At 43.0% G+C, this 21,564-nt stretch overlaps 1 protein-coding gene across 3 annotated transcripts in view; it reads left to right on the forward strand.

Annotated features, from left to right (window-relative positions):
• Nucleotides 1-13,089, forward strand: part of LOC121589219 — a 35,625-nt gene extending 22,536 nt beyond the window's left edge. For all 3 annotated transcript variants that reach the window (XM_041907957.1, XM_041907955.1, XM_041907956.1), the window contains exons 5-7: nucleotides 10,473-10,735; nucleotides 10,867-10,959; nucleotides 12,202-13,089. In XM_041907957.1, coding sequence (XP_041763891.1) covers nucleotides 10,473-10,735; nucleotides 10,867-10,959; nucleotides 12,202-12,312 — 467 coding nt within the window. In that variant the 3' untranslated portion in view covers nucleotides 12,313-13,089. The remainder of the gene's footprint in view (nucleotides 1-10,472; nucleotides 10,736-10,866; nucleotides 10,960-12,201) is intronic.
• Nucleotides 13,090-21,564: the final 8,475 nt, after the last annotated feature.

Raw genomic sequence — 21,564 nt, forward strand, 5'->3', positions numbered from 1 at the left:
CAGGCCGTGAGTCGGAGTGTGCGGAATAACAAAAGCCGACGGTCCTTAAATCACAAAATCTCGCCTACCAGAGGTCAGCAGGACTGGTTGGCCCACGGGTGTGAGACTCAACTTTTCTGACTCTTCATGCCGTGTCACCCGCGTCTAGGCGGTTGTGCTGTTGTGCAGTGTGCAACAGACCATCTTGTTCTGCTGCGCCCGGGCTGATGCTCTGGAACTTCCGACACCGCCCAGCTGGAGCAAGCTGTGATGGTGCAGATAGTGTGGATGAGCGGACGGGACAGGGGATACGGTGGATACGAGTGAAAGGAAATTCATTGCATTTCATCATAGCACGGAAGTGAAAAGGGGCGGCCAAAATCTGCTCAACTAACTCTGGGATTGGAGTGTACGAGAGTCCGTCTGGCAAAATTCATGTAGAAGTACTTCGGATGCAAAAACCATCAGTGCTCGGAATGAAATCTTTACCAAGATGGACAGCCGAAAACGAAGCCAAAGACAAGTTAGTAAGAGTGATAAGGGAAATAAAATTGCACTGTACTATCAAAAGTGTCAAAGGGGAGTCCAGTTGTGCCCGAGCTATCGCTAGTTTTTCACACTCTCCGTTCATATTTTAACGAGTTCCTTAACGGGATATATTTTATTCAGCTATTTGCATTGCTTATCCTCGCACAGGAAGTGCCACAGTCCACAGAATTTAAAAAAGGGAGTACGTAAAAGAAATACTATAATGTGTAACCATTTTTGACATCTGTCACTTTCTATTGAGCCGGTTGGTTGTAATGGAATTGATTTTCATATCTCTTCGCCTTTGAAAGCTGTCCCTGGCTTTTGTAAGCGTTTCAGGCTTGCAAGCATAATGCCCGTCGATCGATTTGCACCACACACACACACACTGTGTGACATGGAACAAGCTTAAAACGGGGATTTTAATGAAACACAAATATCAACAAAAAAGAAGGACACAGATTAAAAAGTGCAATTTATTGAACGCTGCTCGGAAAGATCAATCGAGGATGCGGACGAAAGGAGGGCGCGTAAATTTTTAATTTCAAAAATGAGTTTTCTCGATTTCCCTTTTTGTGTGTGTCGCCAGCGTGCTGCACAGTTATTGCCCATGTTTTATTGGTTGCCCTTTCGGGGACATTGGCTCATACACTGTCCCTGCCCATGTTTCCGTCCTGCTGGTTGGCGCCCAGGTCCCAGTGGATCCGGTTTTTGTCCGTGTTGCATTCCGTTGCATGTGCTTTTACTTCGACACATTGACACACACACACACACGAGCGAGCCGCCACAATGTCTCCGCTGCGTTGTCCAAACCCCACGACACGCATGTTGACGTTTCATTATGCAGTCGATGCGTGCAATGTGGTGGACAGGTGTGCATATCCGTGTGTGTGTGTGTCTGTGTGTGACGTGTGCTTGGTGGTGCGCCCGCGCCTCAGTGCCATAAATATTCATGGATGCGTCCGTTGCACATTTTTACCGTAGGTGTGCCGCGTGTTGAACAAGAAACACTCTTCCACCCCACCCAGACAGTTCGCCGGGCTTTAGGCAAATGAGCAGGTTCATGTGGTGGAGCAGTGCGTGCTGGTGTGTGTTTGTGTTAGAGTAGATGTGTTTATGAATACTTTTTAACACATTCAACACTCCGTGGCCGGTGTGTGTGTGTGTCTGTGTTTTGCTTCACGGTTTGTGAGCCGTTTACTTTATTACATTCTCACATGCTCCGGGCAAGCCTACCCCGTAGGTATTTTGCGCCTTTCGCCATCCATCGCCAATGATTACAGCCATGTTCATCGCCACCATTCGGAGGGGTTGGGTGTTTCAATAATCTTTACCATCCAACAACGCAACACCAGCACAGCCAGCACCACCACAAAGAGTTTTGGTATCGCGTTCTTGCATTGTGTAACGAGTGACGTCGTTCCAGCAATGGAAAATCCGTGTTGCTGCTGGGCGCATTCTTTTTTTTCTATCGTTCACGCTGTTGTTAGTTTAATTAACGCATCCTTGCTTAGTATTATCCGTTGTGGTCTGTAGGTTAGCGTTTGCTATGCGTATGCTGCGATTTTGTGATGGTTGTGGGCATTATTTTTTAAGCGAAAATCTGCTTATTTAAAAATTTTTTTTACCATTTGTCTCGATTCGAACCTTAAAATTTGATAAAAAATAACGGAACCCTTACCACTCTGTTTTAATTAAATAGAGTAAATTGAATCATAATATTTACGAAGGCATTTTTTGTACTATTTTAGTACTTTTCTTTATTGATCAATTTAAACACTAAGCTGTAGTATTAACTTATAACGAACATCGTGAAACAATTTTATTAGGTTTTTTTCCTTTTGTTATTGAATATTGAATAATTTAAACTTAGTGTTTTTGTATACCGACAAGTCGCTACGTTTTTACGACATAAAAAATATCATTTTCTCTTCTTCTTCTTCTTTTTTGGCTGTCGGTCAACGCCTGCCAGTACCCACTAATGAAGTGAGCTTGGCTTTCAGTGACTTATTGTTACCATAGCAGAATAGCCCATGACGGGCATGTTGTTAAGTCGTACGAGTTGACGACTGTACCACCAGACCGGCAAAAAATATAATATAATGGCTAAAAAATGACAATTCAATTTATATCTGACTCCTTTAAAGATATTTTTCCGGTTAATTTAAATTGATTTAGTTACATTCTACACATTATCAGAATATGACATAACTACCTCAAACTGATGATAGCAATATCGATAGGGAACACCCCCAAAATCGAGCACCAATCTGCAAAGAATTAATAAAGCACATTTCTACGATGGCCTCCACCCACTTTCTTCGGCTTCCCCAATGCCTGCGGGTGGTTTTGATCCGATAAATCCGGAAGCGGACGTTGTGGCTCCTTCCGTTCATTTAATGAACGTTGTCAAGAATTTCTAGATGAAAGGCACAAATAGTTGCCAAACAGCAACGAATCTGCCTCGCTCCTTGTGCCTCTACCGTGTGTATGTGTGTTGGAGCATCGGCATCGGTACGGTCAGAGTAAGCAACCAGGATCGCGGACCAGATTGTGTTCGGCATGTTGGGAATGTTTGCTCGCAATTCCGGAACCAATAACGGTGGTACGCCAGCATTGGATATGATTTGGTATTACAGCTCAGAATGAAGGATAATTGTGCACACCCGTTCGAAGATGCTGTTTGGAGACATTAAACCAAGGCGAAGTAAACGTACAAGCTCATTTTATTCCCAAAGAAGCAAAGCAACGAAAGCCTTCCCAATTCCGAAATGCCTTTAAAAGGGATGTCATATAAATGTGTTCAAAATGAAGTATGACACAACTATGACGATAATGTTCCCTACGGTGTGATCTAAAAGCTGCAGTTCCTTCAACTGAGTGGATAACCTATTGCCCGTATGATTTAAAGTCAGTACAATCGTACAGCCAAACTACACTGAGCAAAGTGGTGTACACCAGCTGAACATGTCGCCGGTTCCTGCTGCCCACCGCGGTTGATAAGGCTACCGAAACGTGATATATGCTAGTGGAAAATTCTTCACCAAAAACCAATTCTTGATACCGCAGCGAAACGTGATTCCAGACCGATGCACCGTTCCGTACAGCTGCGGTGCACGGATTGAAATTTACAGTTGCCTAGCGAGCATTATAGCCACCAAACCATTGGTTCGAGAGTTAACCCTTGAAGATGCAGCTCGTACCAGCAGAAGGTGGCATTTTATTGCTTCTTTAATTGTAAATTGATACAACAAACAAATAGCCTCGCAGTCCAGCCAACACATGTTAAATACCTCGATTAGACACACCAGTTTACGCGTTCCTCATAAAGCTGTCCAAGTTAGCTTCCACCAAGACACGCACTGCTCGTAAAGAGTAGCTAATTTACCACACACGCGGTTGGTATCACGGGAAAGGTAAAACATCACCATCCGAACGAGCTTCCCGCATGATAGATTCACACTCGCAACCACATTATAACGCCATCAGAACGAAATACTGTGAGGAGCCTCGAGCAAGAGAGACAGGGAACCAGGAAACACAACCGAAACACAAACACTCCCACGTAAAATGTAAATTTAATTCACCATCACGCCCAGGCGAACATACCCTGCCACCTGCCCTTCAGTGTGAAATATGGCGCAACCGTGATGGCGAATGAAATACAAACAGTGTGGAAATATATATGAATTGAAAACAAAAATCATCAAAATCTGCTAAATAGGTAAATAAATCAGGTCGGCGTACACGTGATCTTGCGTGCGATGACGTCGTTTCGACCTCCATTTTCGACATTTATTGAGACGGGTTTACCGATCGGTTAGTCACATTTTATTTTTTGGCTTCTAATCGGTTCCTTATGCGTCGTATCCAATCACCAGTTTGTTTTGGGGAGGCGTAGTAGTTTCGTTGCCTTCGTTGCAGCGCTATTCATGTGGAAGCGGCATTTTAAATTATCAAGATTTATCGACCGAACCGCACCGAGCCTGCTCCACCAGGCAGCTTGATTGCGTCAGCAGGCAGAATCTGGGCAACCACAGGGGCGGCAAGATGTGGATAGATCTAAATGGCAAAATAAAATGAAGCCACCGTTGGAACGAAATGATCGAACCGGAAACATCAAACAGATCAGCCACTGCCTAAAAAATATGAGCAAAGGGGAGGGAGGAGGGAAGGTTCTTAACAACATTCCCACCAAAACAAACACTTGCGTTCGTGATGTGACGGATCTACGTACACGACACTGTTGGCACGGTTGTGGTTGCTGTGCATTAGCTTCTCTTTAGACTGCGCGCTTATCGTCGATATTATCGGCGCTTCTGGAAAAGCGTGCTCATTTTCAACCCACGTCACGTCGCCGATATCGATAAGACACAGCCCTGCTCAGCCCTGCCAACCGGTTGGAAAAATGACGGTGGGTGCAAACAACTGGCAGCAGCAGCAGCAGCCAAAAAATACAAACCCTAAACACCGAGCCAGGACGAACGAAACATCCTGCCACCAAAACCAAACACACACCGCCTGCGATAAATATCGATAAGCAACGGTGAAGATTAAGACAGATGGATCGCCGGACGGGCTGGGAGGCATTGATTTCCTTCCCAGAACGGCCGGCGTATCAACAGGGCCGCGGTGGGTGCAGATCGGGGGTGCTAGATCCTCACCCGCTGTGTTTGTTTGTCGTCGCGTGCTGCGTTATGGTGCCAGGACGGTCCAGCCAGCCCGGTCAGTAATTGAAACGTTCCTTTATGTTTGTGCCGGCTGCTGCTGCTACTGCGTTGCGTCCAGGCAGCCAAAGCCATTCGGTTTGCCAGGTCGGACCATTCCATCGTCTTTGCACCACTTTGTCCTGGTTGTTGTTTGTGCCCGGTGCTCTCGATTATTTGCTGGTGATACCGGGAAGAGCTCGCCCATGTGGTGTGGTCAGTGGCGGATTTAACGGTACGCGGACTGAGCGGCCGCGGGGGGCCCCGTCAATTTAGGGGCCCCGTGAATGGTAATTCCAGCATATGCAAAAGTGTGTACAGTAGCCTCATCGAAAACTTCTGTGCCCAATAGGGGCCTCATGGCGAATTTTATAATTTCGTTTCCTAGACTTGAAAAAAAGATCAAGTATAATTATTAGTTGTTAGGCAGTGTGTTAGATCGTCATCAGGAAGTTTGTGATCTAGTTTACACTGTACTCTAGTTTAAATTTCCATTTCCAACACTGTTAACAAGGCATACAAGATGCTAGGTTTAATCTTTCGACAATTATGTGAATGTAATGATGTCTTATGTCTTAAGTCGTTGTTTACTGGTGTGCTCGTGCATGGAGTATTGCTCAATTCTTTGGTTTCCGAATTGCACTACGATGATTAACACAATAGAGGCAATAAAACGGAAGTTTACAAGACTTGCCTTAAAAGGCGACCAATTCGGAGGACTTAGAACCATACCAAATTATCGCTCGCGTTGCCTTCTGCTTGGCCTATAGAAGCTCAAACACCGTTTTAAGGTAAAACAGTGTGTATTTGTTGCTAAAGTATTCGTCTAAAAACGAATTAGACCTTTTTTTATTCTAGAATAGCAACATCTACGTGCCATCGAGACCTCTTCGCTCTCATAACTTGCTTGTTGGTGAGAGCAGACATACCTTATATGGATACAATGAGCCGTTACTAACTATGTCAAGGCAATTCAATACACGGTCCTATCACTTTGATTTAATTCAAAGACCAACATTTAAAGAGAATATTTTACTAATTTACAATTTTGACGACACCAGATTAAAGCAGATGTTAGGGAAATAAGTTAGGGATTAGGTGTTAAATAATTAATAATAATAAATTATTAAATTAAATTATTAATTAATTAATAATGATAAATTAATAAACTAAATTATTAATTAATTAATAAATTAATAACCTATCCGAGTAGTCCAGGGATCAAACCCCCCCCCTCCCGGCAGCAAACCGTCACGCTGAGTTTAAAACAAAGCCAAGTGTAATACCCTCCCTCCCCCTCGCTCGACACCAACAGGGGGCCTCAACTTCTTTTACCGCTTAGGGCCCCCGATACCCTAAATCCGCCACTGGGTGTGGTTATGTTTTGAAGATTAAAAAGAATTGCCTTGACCATTTGCCGACTTCCGACAACGGCCTGGTCGCGTTTTTTTTACGGAAGGGAAGGTTGAACATGTTTGCCAGCCTCCTGCGTAAAGGTGCGTACTTGGGGAGGAGGGACAGTTTACTGTGGGCTCGGTGGCAAAATGTTCATTCTATGTGAATGAAGCCAGCTGTTTGGTTACGGGAAAAGGCAGCGGAAAACATACACTTTCCCCACTGACAGGATCGCTCCATCTCGATGAGAAACTGGGTAACTGTCAACTCTTGGGTCGGTTGGTATCATGGACATTTAAGAGTACTCTCTCTGTCTCTTTCTTTCTCTCACTCTCTCTCTCTCTCTCTCTCCCTTTCTCTCTGGTACACTGGGTTACTGATTCTTTGGAGGGGAATTGTGCACGCAACGTATATTTTTACTCTTCGTGTTTTTTTCCGCTATCTTTATGAGGAAAATATGTTATGAGATTCCTGTATGGTAATGAAGTACCACCAACACAGCCTCATATTGACAGTTTACACTTTTATTTAAAACAATTCCTGCTCGATATTTCAATACAGTTTCATCTGCATTTTAACCTTTTCAAAAAATTGCATCCAGATCCCGAGGTTACCAGAAAGCTCTTCCAGCACACTTACCATCACATCATACCAAGTACTGAAACAACAAACGCATTCATTGCAACAACGCTCGAAATGGTTTAAAACTATCGTTTGACGTTAGGGTGCTTCAAAATGATTTGCTTACATAAACCGAAGCACCAGCGCACCCTCACCTGGCCAGGCCCACTTGGCGGGAGGTTCGAGGAGGTACTTCCGTGCCCGCGTGCCATCTCATACCATCGGGCCTCGATAATATGCTTCTGTCAATCAGCCTGCCTCGTTGCACCCGTTTATGCAAATGCGTGTCGATCGAAGGTTGGTCTCTCCGGTGTGGTTCGTGGCTCGATGTCGATACCGCTGGCGGAGGGGAGTTTTTCCTGCTGTTCTTTCCAACCAATGGGGAAAGGTTTAAATTTTCATTCGTTTGCTTCCATTCTCAATGCCGGTGCATTTCTGCCCCCCCCCCTCCCCTCCCCCAGTACAACCACAGCCATAACCGTGGATGGGTAACGATACTGATGCTCGAGCGAAATAATTCAATATCCATTGCAATCGCATCGCATCGCAGCAACCGAACAGCTGACCCCGAACGGAAAATGCGAAATGCGGAGACCACTCGAAACGTCACTCGAGAGCACTCGAGAAAGACGACCTGGCTGTGGCAGTGTGCCCGAACAGCTCGACCGGAGCCCCCGGCAGCACGGCGTGCAGGAGGGCGGTCGAGTGCGGTAATTGCATTGCACTATCATGCTGCAGCTCGGGTCGGATCGGGTCGGGGTGATGCAACCTGAACGATACAAAATCGATCCCGCACTGCATCATCTAGCCGGTCCCGATGCTCGTGCTGGCTGATGCTGCTCGTCAGCGCACGGAGGAATTCAAATTACGTCTCTGTCTTTGGGGTGGTGTACTGTGTCCGATCGGACTACCTTCTTCTGAACTGGAGTTCATTCGGGTTCAAACGCAACCTCAAGCCCCAAACTCTGTCGACCGCAATCGAAGGTGAAGAAGTCGATTACGGTGTTGGCCGGCCCCTGATAACCTAGAAAATGTTCATAATTAAGACATTTGCGACGCCGCAAGGATCGCGTGGTGGCGATGGGGTGATTTTTTTTTTGTATTTATCCGCTGTGGTATTAAAATATCATCAGGGTGGTGGTTGCACGTTGTACGAACCGGTTGTGCTTTGCGTTGCATGCTATCGCGAATGCAACTTGGTTGCAGGGGGCTTTCACGAGCTGTCCTGAGTCACCGTCGAGCCCTGCAAGTATATCAGTGTTTGTACGACCACCACCTACGCGCTGTCGGCCGGAGCAAGCGGTTGTGGTTTATACCGCACGGCCGTGACACAGTCGAGAAGGTTAGCTTATCTTTATGTGTGCTCTTTGCTCGTTTTACTCTTCGTGTTCGTTGATTGCATCTGCACTTTTATGGATGGGTGCGGTATGATTGAGTTATAAAAAAGGTGAAAATTGGGGTGTTGCACTATGACAAAACGGGCATACATACGTTATATTGCAAATATGCAATCGAGGATCAATATGACCCGAACAACATTTTAAAATTTAAGTTATGCTGCACACGGATAGCTTACTTTACAGACTTTAAAAACTTATTCTTTACTTCTTTACAATCAATGCCAATATGTTTGGAATAATTTGATTATGTTTAAAGCTTTATTAAAGTTTTATTCACTGATCCATCTCTATTATCCTTATGCTGTACCAAGAAAGTGTCATTTCAAATATTCAAATATTAAAAAAAAAATATATAAAATTATACAGATAATGCTCTAAATAACAAGAAAACAACAAGCTCCATAAAAGCAGAATCAATTTTAAACCCTATTTTTTCTCTTTTTGTTGCCGCTTTGTACGACAAAACTTTGCTTTATCATTCCAAACTTTGATTCACAAGCACTGTTCGTTCGAAGAGCCCCATTTCTTTCGATCGGTATAACTTATCTGTAGCAGGGGAAGAAAGTGACAAAAAAATCAAGATTCCATCTTCATTGTCACAGCTTCATTTTAGCTTTAATAGAGAAAAAGTCACCCGCCCCCACTGTAATCGATTTCCATCTGACAGCGGGTTCATTAAAAAGAGCCAACAAGCAGGCAGAGCCATGCTAGACCGGATAGACGGGGTGTCGAGAAGAATGAGATAAAGAGTAGATGAAAAAAACACACACACACACAATCGAACATCCGATAGCCCGAAATATCCCAATCGCTGCATGCCACCTGTGTCAAACCTAGGGACCTTTGCTCCTTCCGGGAACTCATCATTGTGGCAAAGGCCAACGGCCATCCTCCACACGCTTTCGATCTAATAATGGAGAATATTAAAGGGAAGACCCTCAAACCCAAAACCACGCTCTTTGCTTTGCGTTCGATTGTGGGTCGTTATTTAGATTAAAATATGGATTTTTAGGTGTTTTTTTTTTCTTCTTCTCTTAAATCTAAATGCAAACACCCGGACTTGTGGGAGGATATGGCCGGGTGTTAGAAGATGTTCGAGAAGGGTAAAGGGTGGTAACCAAAAAAAAAGGTTGATGATACAAAGTTTTGCTAACGATCGTCCCGAGAGAGAGTGAGTAAGAAAGAAAGAGAAATAAAGTTAGAGAGAGATAGAGAGAGAGAGAGAGAGAGAGAGAGAGAGAGAGAGAGCGACGAAACGACGGTGTTGCGGCGCAATGTGTCGATCATTTTACGAGCATTTCGGTAATTGGAAATAAAGTTTAAAACTTTATAGGACAGCGGGACAACTATCAACACCGACTACGAAGGTAAAAAGATGCACGGTTGAAAGCTGAATTTGGAATGAATGAATAAAAAACGGATTTTTTGTTAACCTCCTTCTTCATACGTGAGGAGCTCTCTGCGTGTTGGGGACTGCCTGATTTTGTTTCACAAGCTCAACGCCATAATGTACGGTTTGGTGGTAACTTCCAGTAGACTCCTAGCCCAAACCATTTTCGCCACTTGAGCAGAGCCGAGTACTCGACACGTTATTTTTTCCCTTGCTCTGTGGTGTTAAACTTTGGCCCGAAAAATATGCCTAGCCTGCACGTAACGACATTCTCAACTTTCATGCCTACCGGGCCGGGCATGTTCTGGTTGCAGCTTGCGCGGCACACCGCGTACTTGAATTGATGAGCTTGTGTGGTTGAAAGTCAAAAGCACCGTGTAGTGCAGAAGCAAAAGGGCTGCTTTTTCATCTCTATTTTTCTTTCCCTTTTTCTTTTCCGTTTCCCGTTTCCAGTGGACGTCAGCGTGGATGGGCGACCGATTGGGGTGACGCTCTGCGATACAGCCGGACAGGATGCGCTGGATACGCTGCGTCAGCTCTGCTACCCCGGTTCCGACGTGATCCTGCTCTGCTTCTCGGTCGTGCAGCCGGATAGTTTCCGCTCCCTGGCCACCAAGTGGCAGCCGGAAATCAGCAAGCTGAAGGGCGTGTCGGTGGTGCTGGTCGGGACGCAGTCCGATCTACGGAACGATCAGAATACGATCGGCAAGCTGCAGGTAAGCGGCGCCGCACGGTGTACAGTGCTTATCAGCGGCCCACCAGCTTCGACAGATGGCCGTGTCAGCTGAGCATTCATTTTTCTAATATGTCCCTGTTTGTTATTTGCTTTTCTCCAATTCTTCTTTAGGCTCAAGGAGAAAAACCAATTCTGTTCTCATCTGCCTGGGACTTTGCTCGAAAGATTGGTGCTAAATACATTGAAACATCGTCGCACAAGAAGGTAATTGGAAGAAACTGTCTCCCAATCATGGAATTCATTTCAGAGCTCAGTTATTATCAACATTAGGGGTAGTTTAAATTCATACCCTTCAGCAGGTGGGACTTTATACAATGCAATTGGTTGAAAGGCCTTTCATTTCCTACCAATTAGAATGGAAGAGCAGGTTCGAAGCAAAATAGATGATAAAGCACGACTAAAACTACACAACAGCCATTCAAGCTTCGCAAACAGCTTGCACTAAAAGCAACCGTATAAATCACTCTCAATGCTGGACACTGTCCTTTGCTGTCGGTACGGTCAACATACTTGCCGATATGTTTCCGACACATGTTACAACTTTTACCGTCCCGCTATTAGACGTATTAGCTCATCCAACTGGTTGGAGCTTGTTTTTTTTATTTCTCTCCTCTCTTGTACATTCACCCTAGCACGTGCTTTCCTTCCGTGTCCGCATTGTCACTGCTCCCATGCGGTGGGGCGTAATGAACTCGAACCGGGTGGATTTTGTGTTTTTTTTTTCACGTTGGTTGCCTTTTTTGGTAAGGTCATCCTTCACGGACGAATGAAACGCGACCGTTTTGTTTGGTACCATGCCATGCTTGCTTGTTCCTTCTCCACTTCCTCGCCTGTTCTTCACCACACCTGGTCAGGGTTTCACGATGCCAGCCATCTTCGGCCAGATTGACCCGAGTGTACTACGGCCAAGCGGCAATAAAACAAGTTGTCAACGAGAGCAAACCCGCAGGTTCCACCCGCGTCCGTCGCACGGGATTTACTCACAGTTACACAAAACGTGCTCTACGTACAAGTTCAGTTGCCGTAGCCATTCTTGGTGGGGCCGGTGGATGGCAAGCGGTATGCAAGCAAACGACCTGCTGACATTCGAAAACAGTTAAACCAGCCCAGCTCGGCGGTGGGACGGGATGTTTGGGGATTATACGCCGGCACGGTGTTTGTGCTGGGCGGCATAGCACAACAGGAAGGGAAAGCTGTGTGAAATGATGCGGCTGTAGGTATCTTTGTGTATACCATGGTCCACTAACAGTTATTGTTGTTTAGCTGCTCAGGATACTGTATTTATTTGCTAAACACAAGTAAAACGTTCGTAATATTTTATGTCTCATTTATTACAGGAGAGAACTCAATGAAGTGCAAAAATTTAGAAACAAACGTGCTGATTTTTTTGTTTGTTTCATCATTATGGCTAACCTAAGACTCTCAACTCTCTCTCTCTTGTTTCAGGAACACATCAAGGAGGTATTCGATACAGCCATCTGGGACGCGCTGCAATCACAGGAGCACGCCAGACGGAAGCGACCACTGTGGAAGCGGCTGTGCTGCCTTACCTGCTGACTGACTCGTGTCGTGACGTGAGCAGCACCATCGAAGAAAATCATACAAATCAAGACTGTCCAATCCCGCTAGGTTGAATGAGTGGTGTTGTGAGCCGTGCTCCTCCACACACGACTAAAAAACAAACAAACCTAGTAGCACTAGTAGTAGATATTGTAGATAAAGCAACAAAAAAACCCCTCAGAACAGACATGCAAATGGCAGGCGAATAGCTTCTTAACCTGTTAGCTATGCCGCTGTGAATTTGACGTTGTATAATATAAACCGCACGGTGAATGAAAAGACATGGATAGTGAGATACTAGTAGTAGAAAAAAAAGAGAGATAAAAATCAAACCACGGTACAGCAACGATCGTGAAAGTATGTATTAGGATTAAACTCATGGAAGCAAAGGGGAACGAATGAACGAAGTATTATTGTATAGCACTGTTCTGTAGTATGAAAAAAGAGCAGCTATTTAATCCAACACCGATATCAGACCGGTACATTGAAATGGTGATTAGGAACCAGCGTCGGAATCGATTTAATAGGTTGGTAGTATTACTGGTTAGCACGATAGTTGTTAGTACGAGTAGGCACTCAAGAGGTTGTATGGAGTAGCGATATGTTCGCAAGACAAAATCAATACGCAGCCGCTTGTTCAATCGATCGAGCTGCTACAAGAGCGACAATTATAAAGAAGAAAAAACAAACAAACAACGCCAACCACACACTTGACTGTATAATACTGTCATCACCGAACGGTACGCCGGTTAATGAACATGAACATTAATATGACTTTGCGCGTATGCGTTTGCCTCGTTCCGAAACCGATGCTCAACATTCCGAAACATGATTCCCTGACGCTTAATCTCCCCACGGCCTACTCAGTCGGTGTATGCGGTTGTACGTTTCTCGTTGCATTGCATACCCTGCAGGCGCATTCGGGTATGTCTGTGTGCGTTTCTGCGAGAATCCCTTTGCACGCAAATACCGCTGCGGAAAGTGTTGCGCATCTATCGACTGCCACCGGAAATGATGGAACAGAGAGTGCCCATTAAATGCAACGATCCTTTCAACTGCACAGGCACTTGCAGCGTTGCGCACAGACCAAAATGCTTCCGTCGCACCGTCAAACAATGTGGTAAACAGCGTGGCGAAGGGATACTATTGTATGCATAGCGCTGGAAAACACCCTCTCCCCGGGAGCGGCAGGACAAACACACAGTGCCCTTATGCTTTCAGGATGCCGGTTTAAAAGCTGCTGCCGGGTCCCAGGCAACCTTCTGAACCCACAATCCGAGCACACACACACACACACACACACACACACACATACGCATGCAGGTCACAATCGTCTAAGGCAAATGGAGCGTGCAATGCAAAGTTGTCATTCTCATGGGATAGAACTCACCGGCCAAGCAGGAGAGGGTGGAATAACACCTCCCAAATCTCCTTGTGGGTTCGGTGCATTCGATCTCATTTGAATTTGCATTTCAGCAGCAGCGCTCCTTGGAAGGCTAGGGAAGCTTTCCCATGAACACAAGCACACACTGGAGACATGGCGAAGGACACGATTAAACAAGCGAACAGTCGCGGTGAAGCAAAAACAATACGGAACTGGGGAACCATTCACCGCTACGACAGCTGTCACTTTCTCGTGGATACTCGGGGACTATTTCTGCCAACTTCCCCCCAGCTTCCGCTTAACCGATCGCCGTTTATGGTGTATCCGTCACGTTCTTGCCATCGTATCGTGGTCCGATTCCGATGCTCTTCTTCCGTATGTGAGCAGTTGGAGTGGATTCGACGAAAAGTCAATAAACTAGAAAGCTGAAAATTGAGTTTGAACACGCTTAAAGCGTGTGGAGCGAGCTGCCCGAATGCTTCGGGTAGGTTGTATGCAAGCAAACCCGGATCCGGAAACACCGGAAACCTTAAATAAGACACGCTCTAACACGGGCAGCAGAGTGGCGTGCAGAACAAAAAAGGAACCCGAAATGAAAAATAGTACACGGATGACATCTCGCAGCAGGGACGCGTTCGGTAAGCACACGTTAGCAATGGGAAAGGACATGAACGACTCACACACAGAAGAAAAGTACAAACTGAATACAAACAAAGCGAAGAAAGTGATCCAAAGTCTATACCTTTTCGCTACTGCACTTCGAGCCCCGATGGAGCTCGAGTTGCAGCGGAGAAAATAAAGTACTCAAAATGGTGTCAGAGACTGGGAGCAAAAAAAAACCTTGAATAGGAGGATACTCAGAGAATGGGAAACGTGCACATTCACAAAACCCATACACATGTATGGATTAAGCTTTGATTTCGAGAAACGATCGGATGCGTCCTTGAAGTGTTCCGTTTTCCCTATCACATCCGAACCGCTTGCGTTGCACTGTGTCCCGTACAGTGGCCAAAAGCAAGATAAGCCATAACGGAAGCACACATACATACACATATACATATCTCGAGCCAAGCTCACAACCGTACAAATTCTCGTGGGTGTAGAGGTGTCAATCGTCATGCGAACGAAATGGTAAGGATAATTGTACCTATGTCGGCTAACAAAGAACGGCGTACGAGAAAACGGTGGCTCAAGTGAAAGCGATTGCGAGTGTAACAATACAATTGTCAGTGTGGGAGTATAGGATGCTTTTCCCATTTTATTTTTGCTTAGTTAAGTCAGGGAATGGCAATCAGTTTAGGAGTGCTACTTCCATGCAACTAAACAGATTTCTGCTGAAACAGTTTGCTCAAAAGGTATAATGCTACATGTATTAATTGTGTATTGTCGAATCACTTAATTATTTTCAACCGTTGTTTTGAGGTGAGCCATTCTGTTTGGAAATTAAAATGTATTTGTTGTGTGATATCCTTTCTATCATTTTATGTACTCTATGGACGAAAATAGAAAGTCAATTGATGTCAATTTAAAATAATACAACCAGCATATAGACGCATAAAAATTCTCAAAAAATTTGGGCAGGGATATTTTTATAACTACAAAAAATCATCTCAGTCTAAGCATTTTTTTAAGCGGCCTCGTAAACTCTCTTCGTGTATTAGCGACCTGCCAGAAATTGGGATGCCAAATGGCAGCTTATAGAATGATCACCTTAAGCAGATATTCATCTTAAACAGACATAAAATGTTTGGAATATGACGAGACCTATCAAAAAGTTCTTCTTAAAGAAACAATACATTTTGAAGAGACTACATATTAGAAAGATTTCACCGTATCTCATCCCGTTTACATTGTTAGCAAGGGATTAACGAACACAGCAGGAGAAAACAAAAATTAACAAGCGATGAACTCAACCGACTAGTTCACGATGTGTTCATCCCTGGAATAGAAGTTGTTGGTCCATCAAAGCGCTCTCGCACTGCTTGGCAATTGTCCTCTTTCGCCGTGCTAAATTTATCACATCAAAGGGTATTACTTCGTTAGACTACTTTGCAGTACTTTTGTGAAATTTTGTAAACGGCATAGGTATCATTTTCCTTCATTAAGGAAATGAATGAAATCAATGCAAACTGATGGCTCACATTGAAAGCGCCAACGAAACGAGCGAAACCATTCCGTACAAATCGTTACACAGCCAACGACACCGAGTGCTTGGCACATTTCCCCCGGCATCAATTGAGTGATTTCCCCTTGCAATCTCTCTACAATGCTTCCGTCATCTGCGATCAAGCGTCAAATCCACCCAAAACTGTCCTTTTTCCTCGATCAATGGATTGCCGCCAAATGTCTCACTGCGGCTGATTTTAACCGACCGAGATTTTACGTTCATTTGTTCCTATCTGCTTGAGCGTAGCCTCCGTTTTTTTGTTATTTCAGTTTGGTGGTTCATTTTGTCTCTCCTTTCTTCTCCTCCCGCTGCATTGAAGTGTTTTCGAACTGATTGTATTATCCTTTCAACACCACAGCTTGGAAAGTTTGACTGATGGAACCCTTGGTTGGGAAAACTTTCACCCTCCCACCCCGCTTTGTCGTTCTTTCTTTTGCCCAGTGCAGGTCGAGCTTTATTCACTTTCGCGTCATTTTCTTTTACCTTTTTTCCATGCAAATAAAACCTGATAGCCTGCGGTTAGTTTGCGTGAGTTTTTCAACGCAGACATGATAACAAAGACACCGCCAAAGCTGCCTGGCATAACGAGTGGCTGCGGCGATGAAAACAATGGGAAACTTGATGCGATCAAAAAAGAAAATCCGTCGGAAAATGTGACGAGACAATACACTCACGGATAAGAATAACGGGTTCAGGTTCAGCAGCAGTTGATTCCCGTACCTTGCCATCCAAGTGTTTCAGGGTGGGTTTAATCCAAAGTCACAGCGATCCTTTTTTGCACGAGACTCGTTTTCGTCGGTTTGGATTGGGTTGCTATTCTTCGCGTTTGGTTGCTTGCGTTTGTGGTTTTTGTCCATGTTAAAGAACTAGGTTTTGTGTGTTCATTGTATGCGTCTTGCAATTTTATTGTATCAATGACACTGTACGATAATGCCTTCCATTGTGTTGCTTTCAGAACAATGTGCCATTTGCAGCAATGAATAGTTTTCAAAGTTACTTTTTGAATAGAACAAGATATTCAATGAGCTTGCTTACTGAGTTACATATCAGGTGCCACATACGATAGGTAAGAATCATTTAATGCATTTAATAAAACATGTACTGTTCCAGCAATGTATTAATAACATATGATACATATACATAATTTTATGCAAAGTTACAGGTTTGTAATACAGTCTGGTTGAACTTCGAAACCCTGGCATCTTGCCATCATTGAATATATGCGTTTTAGTTGGCACGTTTTTTCATACAAAAAAATATCTGAAATTATTCTCGGCAGCCTATGAGATTTTTGTGAGTTTTTCAAAAACCGGGTTTTCCATACAAAAACACATACTTTATAATTGAACTGTCAGCCAACTATCGAGCGTTCAACTAAAAAGCATGCCAACTAAAAAGCGTTCAACTACTGAATTTTGAATGTAATGACTGTATTTGTAAATTCATGCTTGATATAAAAAAAATAATTCGATTTCACAAATTGTCTTCTGGTCCCGCTGTAAAGTTGTCAACTCGCACGAATTAACAATATACCTGTCATGAATTCAGGCCCCATATGGACCGTGCCTCCCATACTTGGATAATTAATAATGTCGCTCGTTGATCACTTATCAAAATATAAGTATGTAATAAATAAAGATCCTTTCCAGAAGGCAGAAGGCGAATACATTATTAGCGTATGAAGTAGGGGCATCTTGTAATATGGGTAATGTGCATCCCTGGGACAAAACGTACCCCAAGTTCCTATGAAAAAGGCGTTTAGGTCACGAAAAAAGTAGTCAGCAGTCAAGAGCGATCTGAAATATGGTCATTCTGAGAGTTATGTAGCTTTACACGCACAGCAACGCAACACATTAACAAAACAAACGTTTCTGCGGTTCGGACGCGATTTGATGTAATTTTGCACTTCCTCAAATAACAAAAGTCTAAACATCGCTGTTTTTCATACATAGAATATATAGTTCCATTAATTAGATTCAAAGTTTAAAATTGCGTATAAGTTTATCGGTATGCAGATGATGGTTTGGATAATCAAAACTGGTGTGTTTTGCCCCGATGATGTGATGCGCTGTTGAGGTGAGATTGTCTCGTTTCTATGATTTGTTTGGAAAATGATATATCAATGGTTTTTTTTAGCAAAAATGGGAAAAGTTCCTTAACAGATTACAGGCATCTTTATCTTATATGACAATATTGTTTATAATCCAATAGTGCTGTTGTAAATGTCTCATAACTGTTTGATTGATTTTATTGTGTTAAAGCTAGAACACCCTTGGTGTATGATTTTTTTTTTTGAAGTTACTGATAATCTGTCTGAATGAAAGTTACTTAGTATATTAAACAGTAATCTCATAAAAATTGCATGAATCAAAACACATTTTTTGTACACCTGAGCACTAATTGTATTAATATTACTTCTTATTGATGTGAACATTATTTTATTATTTTCAATTTTATTAACCGAGTTTTAATAAATTAAAGAGCAAAATCTCTGCCTCTACTCTGCTACACGTAAAGTGCAACTAAATCTATATTTCCAACACCATCGAAGCTTTGTCGCACACCACCGAACATTTGCAAAGCTCTGCAAATCCTACACGAAGGAGCACATGTATCACCGTCGCCTCCGCACACACAGCAGGGATTTAAATCGCTTTACAAAAGGATTAAACGGCACCATCGACCATTAAGATTAAGGTATACCGCACGAAAAAGCCGATGACTGGTGACGCTTACAGACTACTGGTACGGGCACCTTGTCTAACATTTTACCTAACCCATCTCAAAGCACGATAGGCACCTTTGTACATTCCGCGTGTGACTCGTGTTTTAAACCTCCGTGGCAAACTCGTTCATCAAATCGCAGCTTCATCGGTGCATACCAGTGTTTGCTTAGTGGAAAGCATTGGATGTGCATTGTCTTTTTCGCTTATTTTTTGCTACCTGTCCAACTCCCGGAAACCAAACAGGCGAATTGCAATGTGGCGCGATTTGTGCGTAACCGGATTTTACATACATCACCCAAACAAACTCCGAACTGATCCGGTTGGGTGGCCCTAGTCCTAGCACAGATCTCCGGTACTTCCGGAATTCCGATGCGCTATAAGCCGTCGTCCTACGTGAGCTTCCGGGATAAAATTTGCTGTACCTATGGTACCCTGCCCATCTCCTATCACACGAAGGCTTCGTTTCAAACGGGGAGGAAACCCCCATACACGTTGGTTTGCTGATAATTTTCTCGTTTTCTTTGAGCTGGCAAACAATCAAATCCACTAAATTGAATTCCGGTACCGTCGCAACGTTCGCTTGAAGTTCCGGTACGTTCTATTTTTTCTGCTACTGCTGTTCTTCATGTCTTTGCAGTTGCAAACAGGCGTGATTCTTCGAAACAATGATCCAGCCGACAATGGCACCCTCAGCTTGATTCGTCCAGCTGTGATTGTGTGCTGGCTTGGCTCACTGCGCGTGTATGTGTGAGATTGTCGAAGCAAACAGAGAAAGAGAGCAGCATTTCGATTTCAGTGGAAATCGAATAATCGAACATAAATGCAATTTTCCAAATCTTTGCTCACCTGTTTCCTTTTGTATTCGCGCTTGTTCCGGGATTGAGTTCGTACAGATCTGATGTGATATGTGTTTTTATGGCGTATTTTTTACATATTATTTCTAAGAATAATATGACTGCAAAGTGTAATATAATAAATAAACAAAACAATGTTGTTGTTGCTGGATTGGTATCAGTACTATTCAATAAACATATTGTATTCATATTCGTTCATACACTAGTTTGTTTAGAAATGTATGCTTTAATTTGTGTTCACTACAAGGACTAATAAAGGGAGCCTTGATGTACAGTAATATTTATCTGATTCAAGCTTCGGTTTGAATATCCTAAATCAATTACGCATTTGTTGACCAAATACGATCATAAATAGATGAATTATAATTTTTTTGAATTGATTTATCCATAGCAGAATAGTAGGCCCTACGTATGAGGGCACGGTCCAATCGGGGTGTGAACCCATTTTTTTTAAACCTAGATTCAATGAGGTTAGAAGCTCAACATTTAGTATGTTCATTCGTCCGCTTTTTTGCATCCTATGCTATTTTGCAGCCTTATAACCATAAAAACAATATTTGGGTGAACAAATGCTTTAAAAATTCTTATTATTCAAAACGCATTTTAGTTTGCGACATTTCAAATAATTGCAGCACCACGGAATCAATCAATGCAAAAGACAGTTAAAAAAGTGTATAAAGGAAGCGTTGACGTGGAAATAACAAACAAATTAATAGATTGATAACCATTTTGAATTTTTGTAAATATAACAAATTAATAGATTGATAAACATTTTTCTAAAATGAGTGAACAATGTTGTTAACATCTACACCTCCTTTAACGTTTTAACTTTATAAAGTGGTCCATCTACAAGATTGTAACACATACAAATTACACAAGCTCAAAAAAAATGCGAAAAATTATAATAAGTTCGGCTTTGTTTTCACACTTTCACTGTTAATTAACTATTTCTCTCTCTCCATCCATTGAGCACGAGCTGCCGCCATCAACTCCTATAAATTAGGCTCTATGTTCGGGCTGAACTACTGACAAACAGGTATTTCGTCTTCATCGCACTGATGCTCGATCAAGTTCTTGCTGCTTCGCGCAGTGAACTATCTTTATTTAATAAGCAGAATAAGGCGATTTTTACATCGTACAGTGTGCAAATTGAAATGTAGATGATACTACTAGCGACTTGCTACAAGAATGTTTCGTCCTACCTGATGCTTTCATTCGACCTTATCCGTGTCGACAGCAAAGACCACACCATACCATCTGACAAAACATCGCTGATATGAACAGTGTTCTGTAGCTGTAGTCCGAAAACCTTTCCATCAATCCCGCCCATACGGATTTGTCGCTGTCAAAGAGTGATGTGGGATTATATATCACTATGCGTAGGTGTGGACAGAAAGGGCGAAAGGTGGTAGTGGGCCACCAAAGTGATTCAATGGGCAGTCAATTAATTTTTCACCAGCCAAACGCACATTTCGCATGCGAATGACTTATAGCGGGCGGATGACGAGGTGGCACAAGCGAGTATTGTTTTCCATTTTGGACGTTGAAGTTAATTAACGAAATAAGGTCATCGATCATTGCGGTACAGCTTCCTACGTGGAACACAGTGGGACGTACTTAAGGTTTGACAGAACGATTACTCCCATTCACTTGTTGCTAGCAATTGACGAGTTTGTTCAACAGGAGTCATTAATATTTTTGATTGGTAAATAATGTAAAAATAAAAAAGCTTATGCAGAGTTGTTTAATCTACAATAATTTTCTTTTCTAAAATACACGAGTTTTTGAACTCTTATTACAACACCGATGTTGAGAATAAAAAAAAGGTGTTTATCATGATTGATCGACGATTGTACGTCCGATCGACATTGTCCTAACACTATGATGATTCTATCGCACTTTAAATTTTATTTACAACACACAAATTAAGTGACTTTGGTCTATATATCTTTGTAATATAATCCTAAGATAAAAGACGCCTTTATTTCTCCCATTTTCACTATACTACAACATTCTACCGTATTGCAGAAGATAGGCTCAGCATCATTAGATTTTTATCCCTTACATCTATTTACAATTATCATCCATGCGAACTTAATGCTAAATAACGTGTAAATG

This window comes from Anopheles merus, chromosome 2R (assembly GCF_017562075.2).
Source record: "Anopheles merus strain MAF chromosome 2R, AmerM5.1, whole genome shotgun sequence".
Taxonomy (NCBI): domain Eukaryota; kingdom Metazoa; phylum Arthropoda; class Insecta; order Diptera; family Culicidae; genus Anopheles; species Anopheles merus.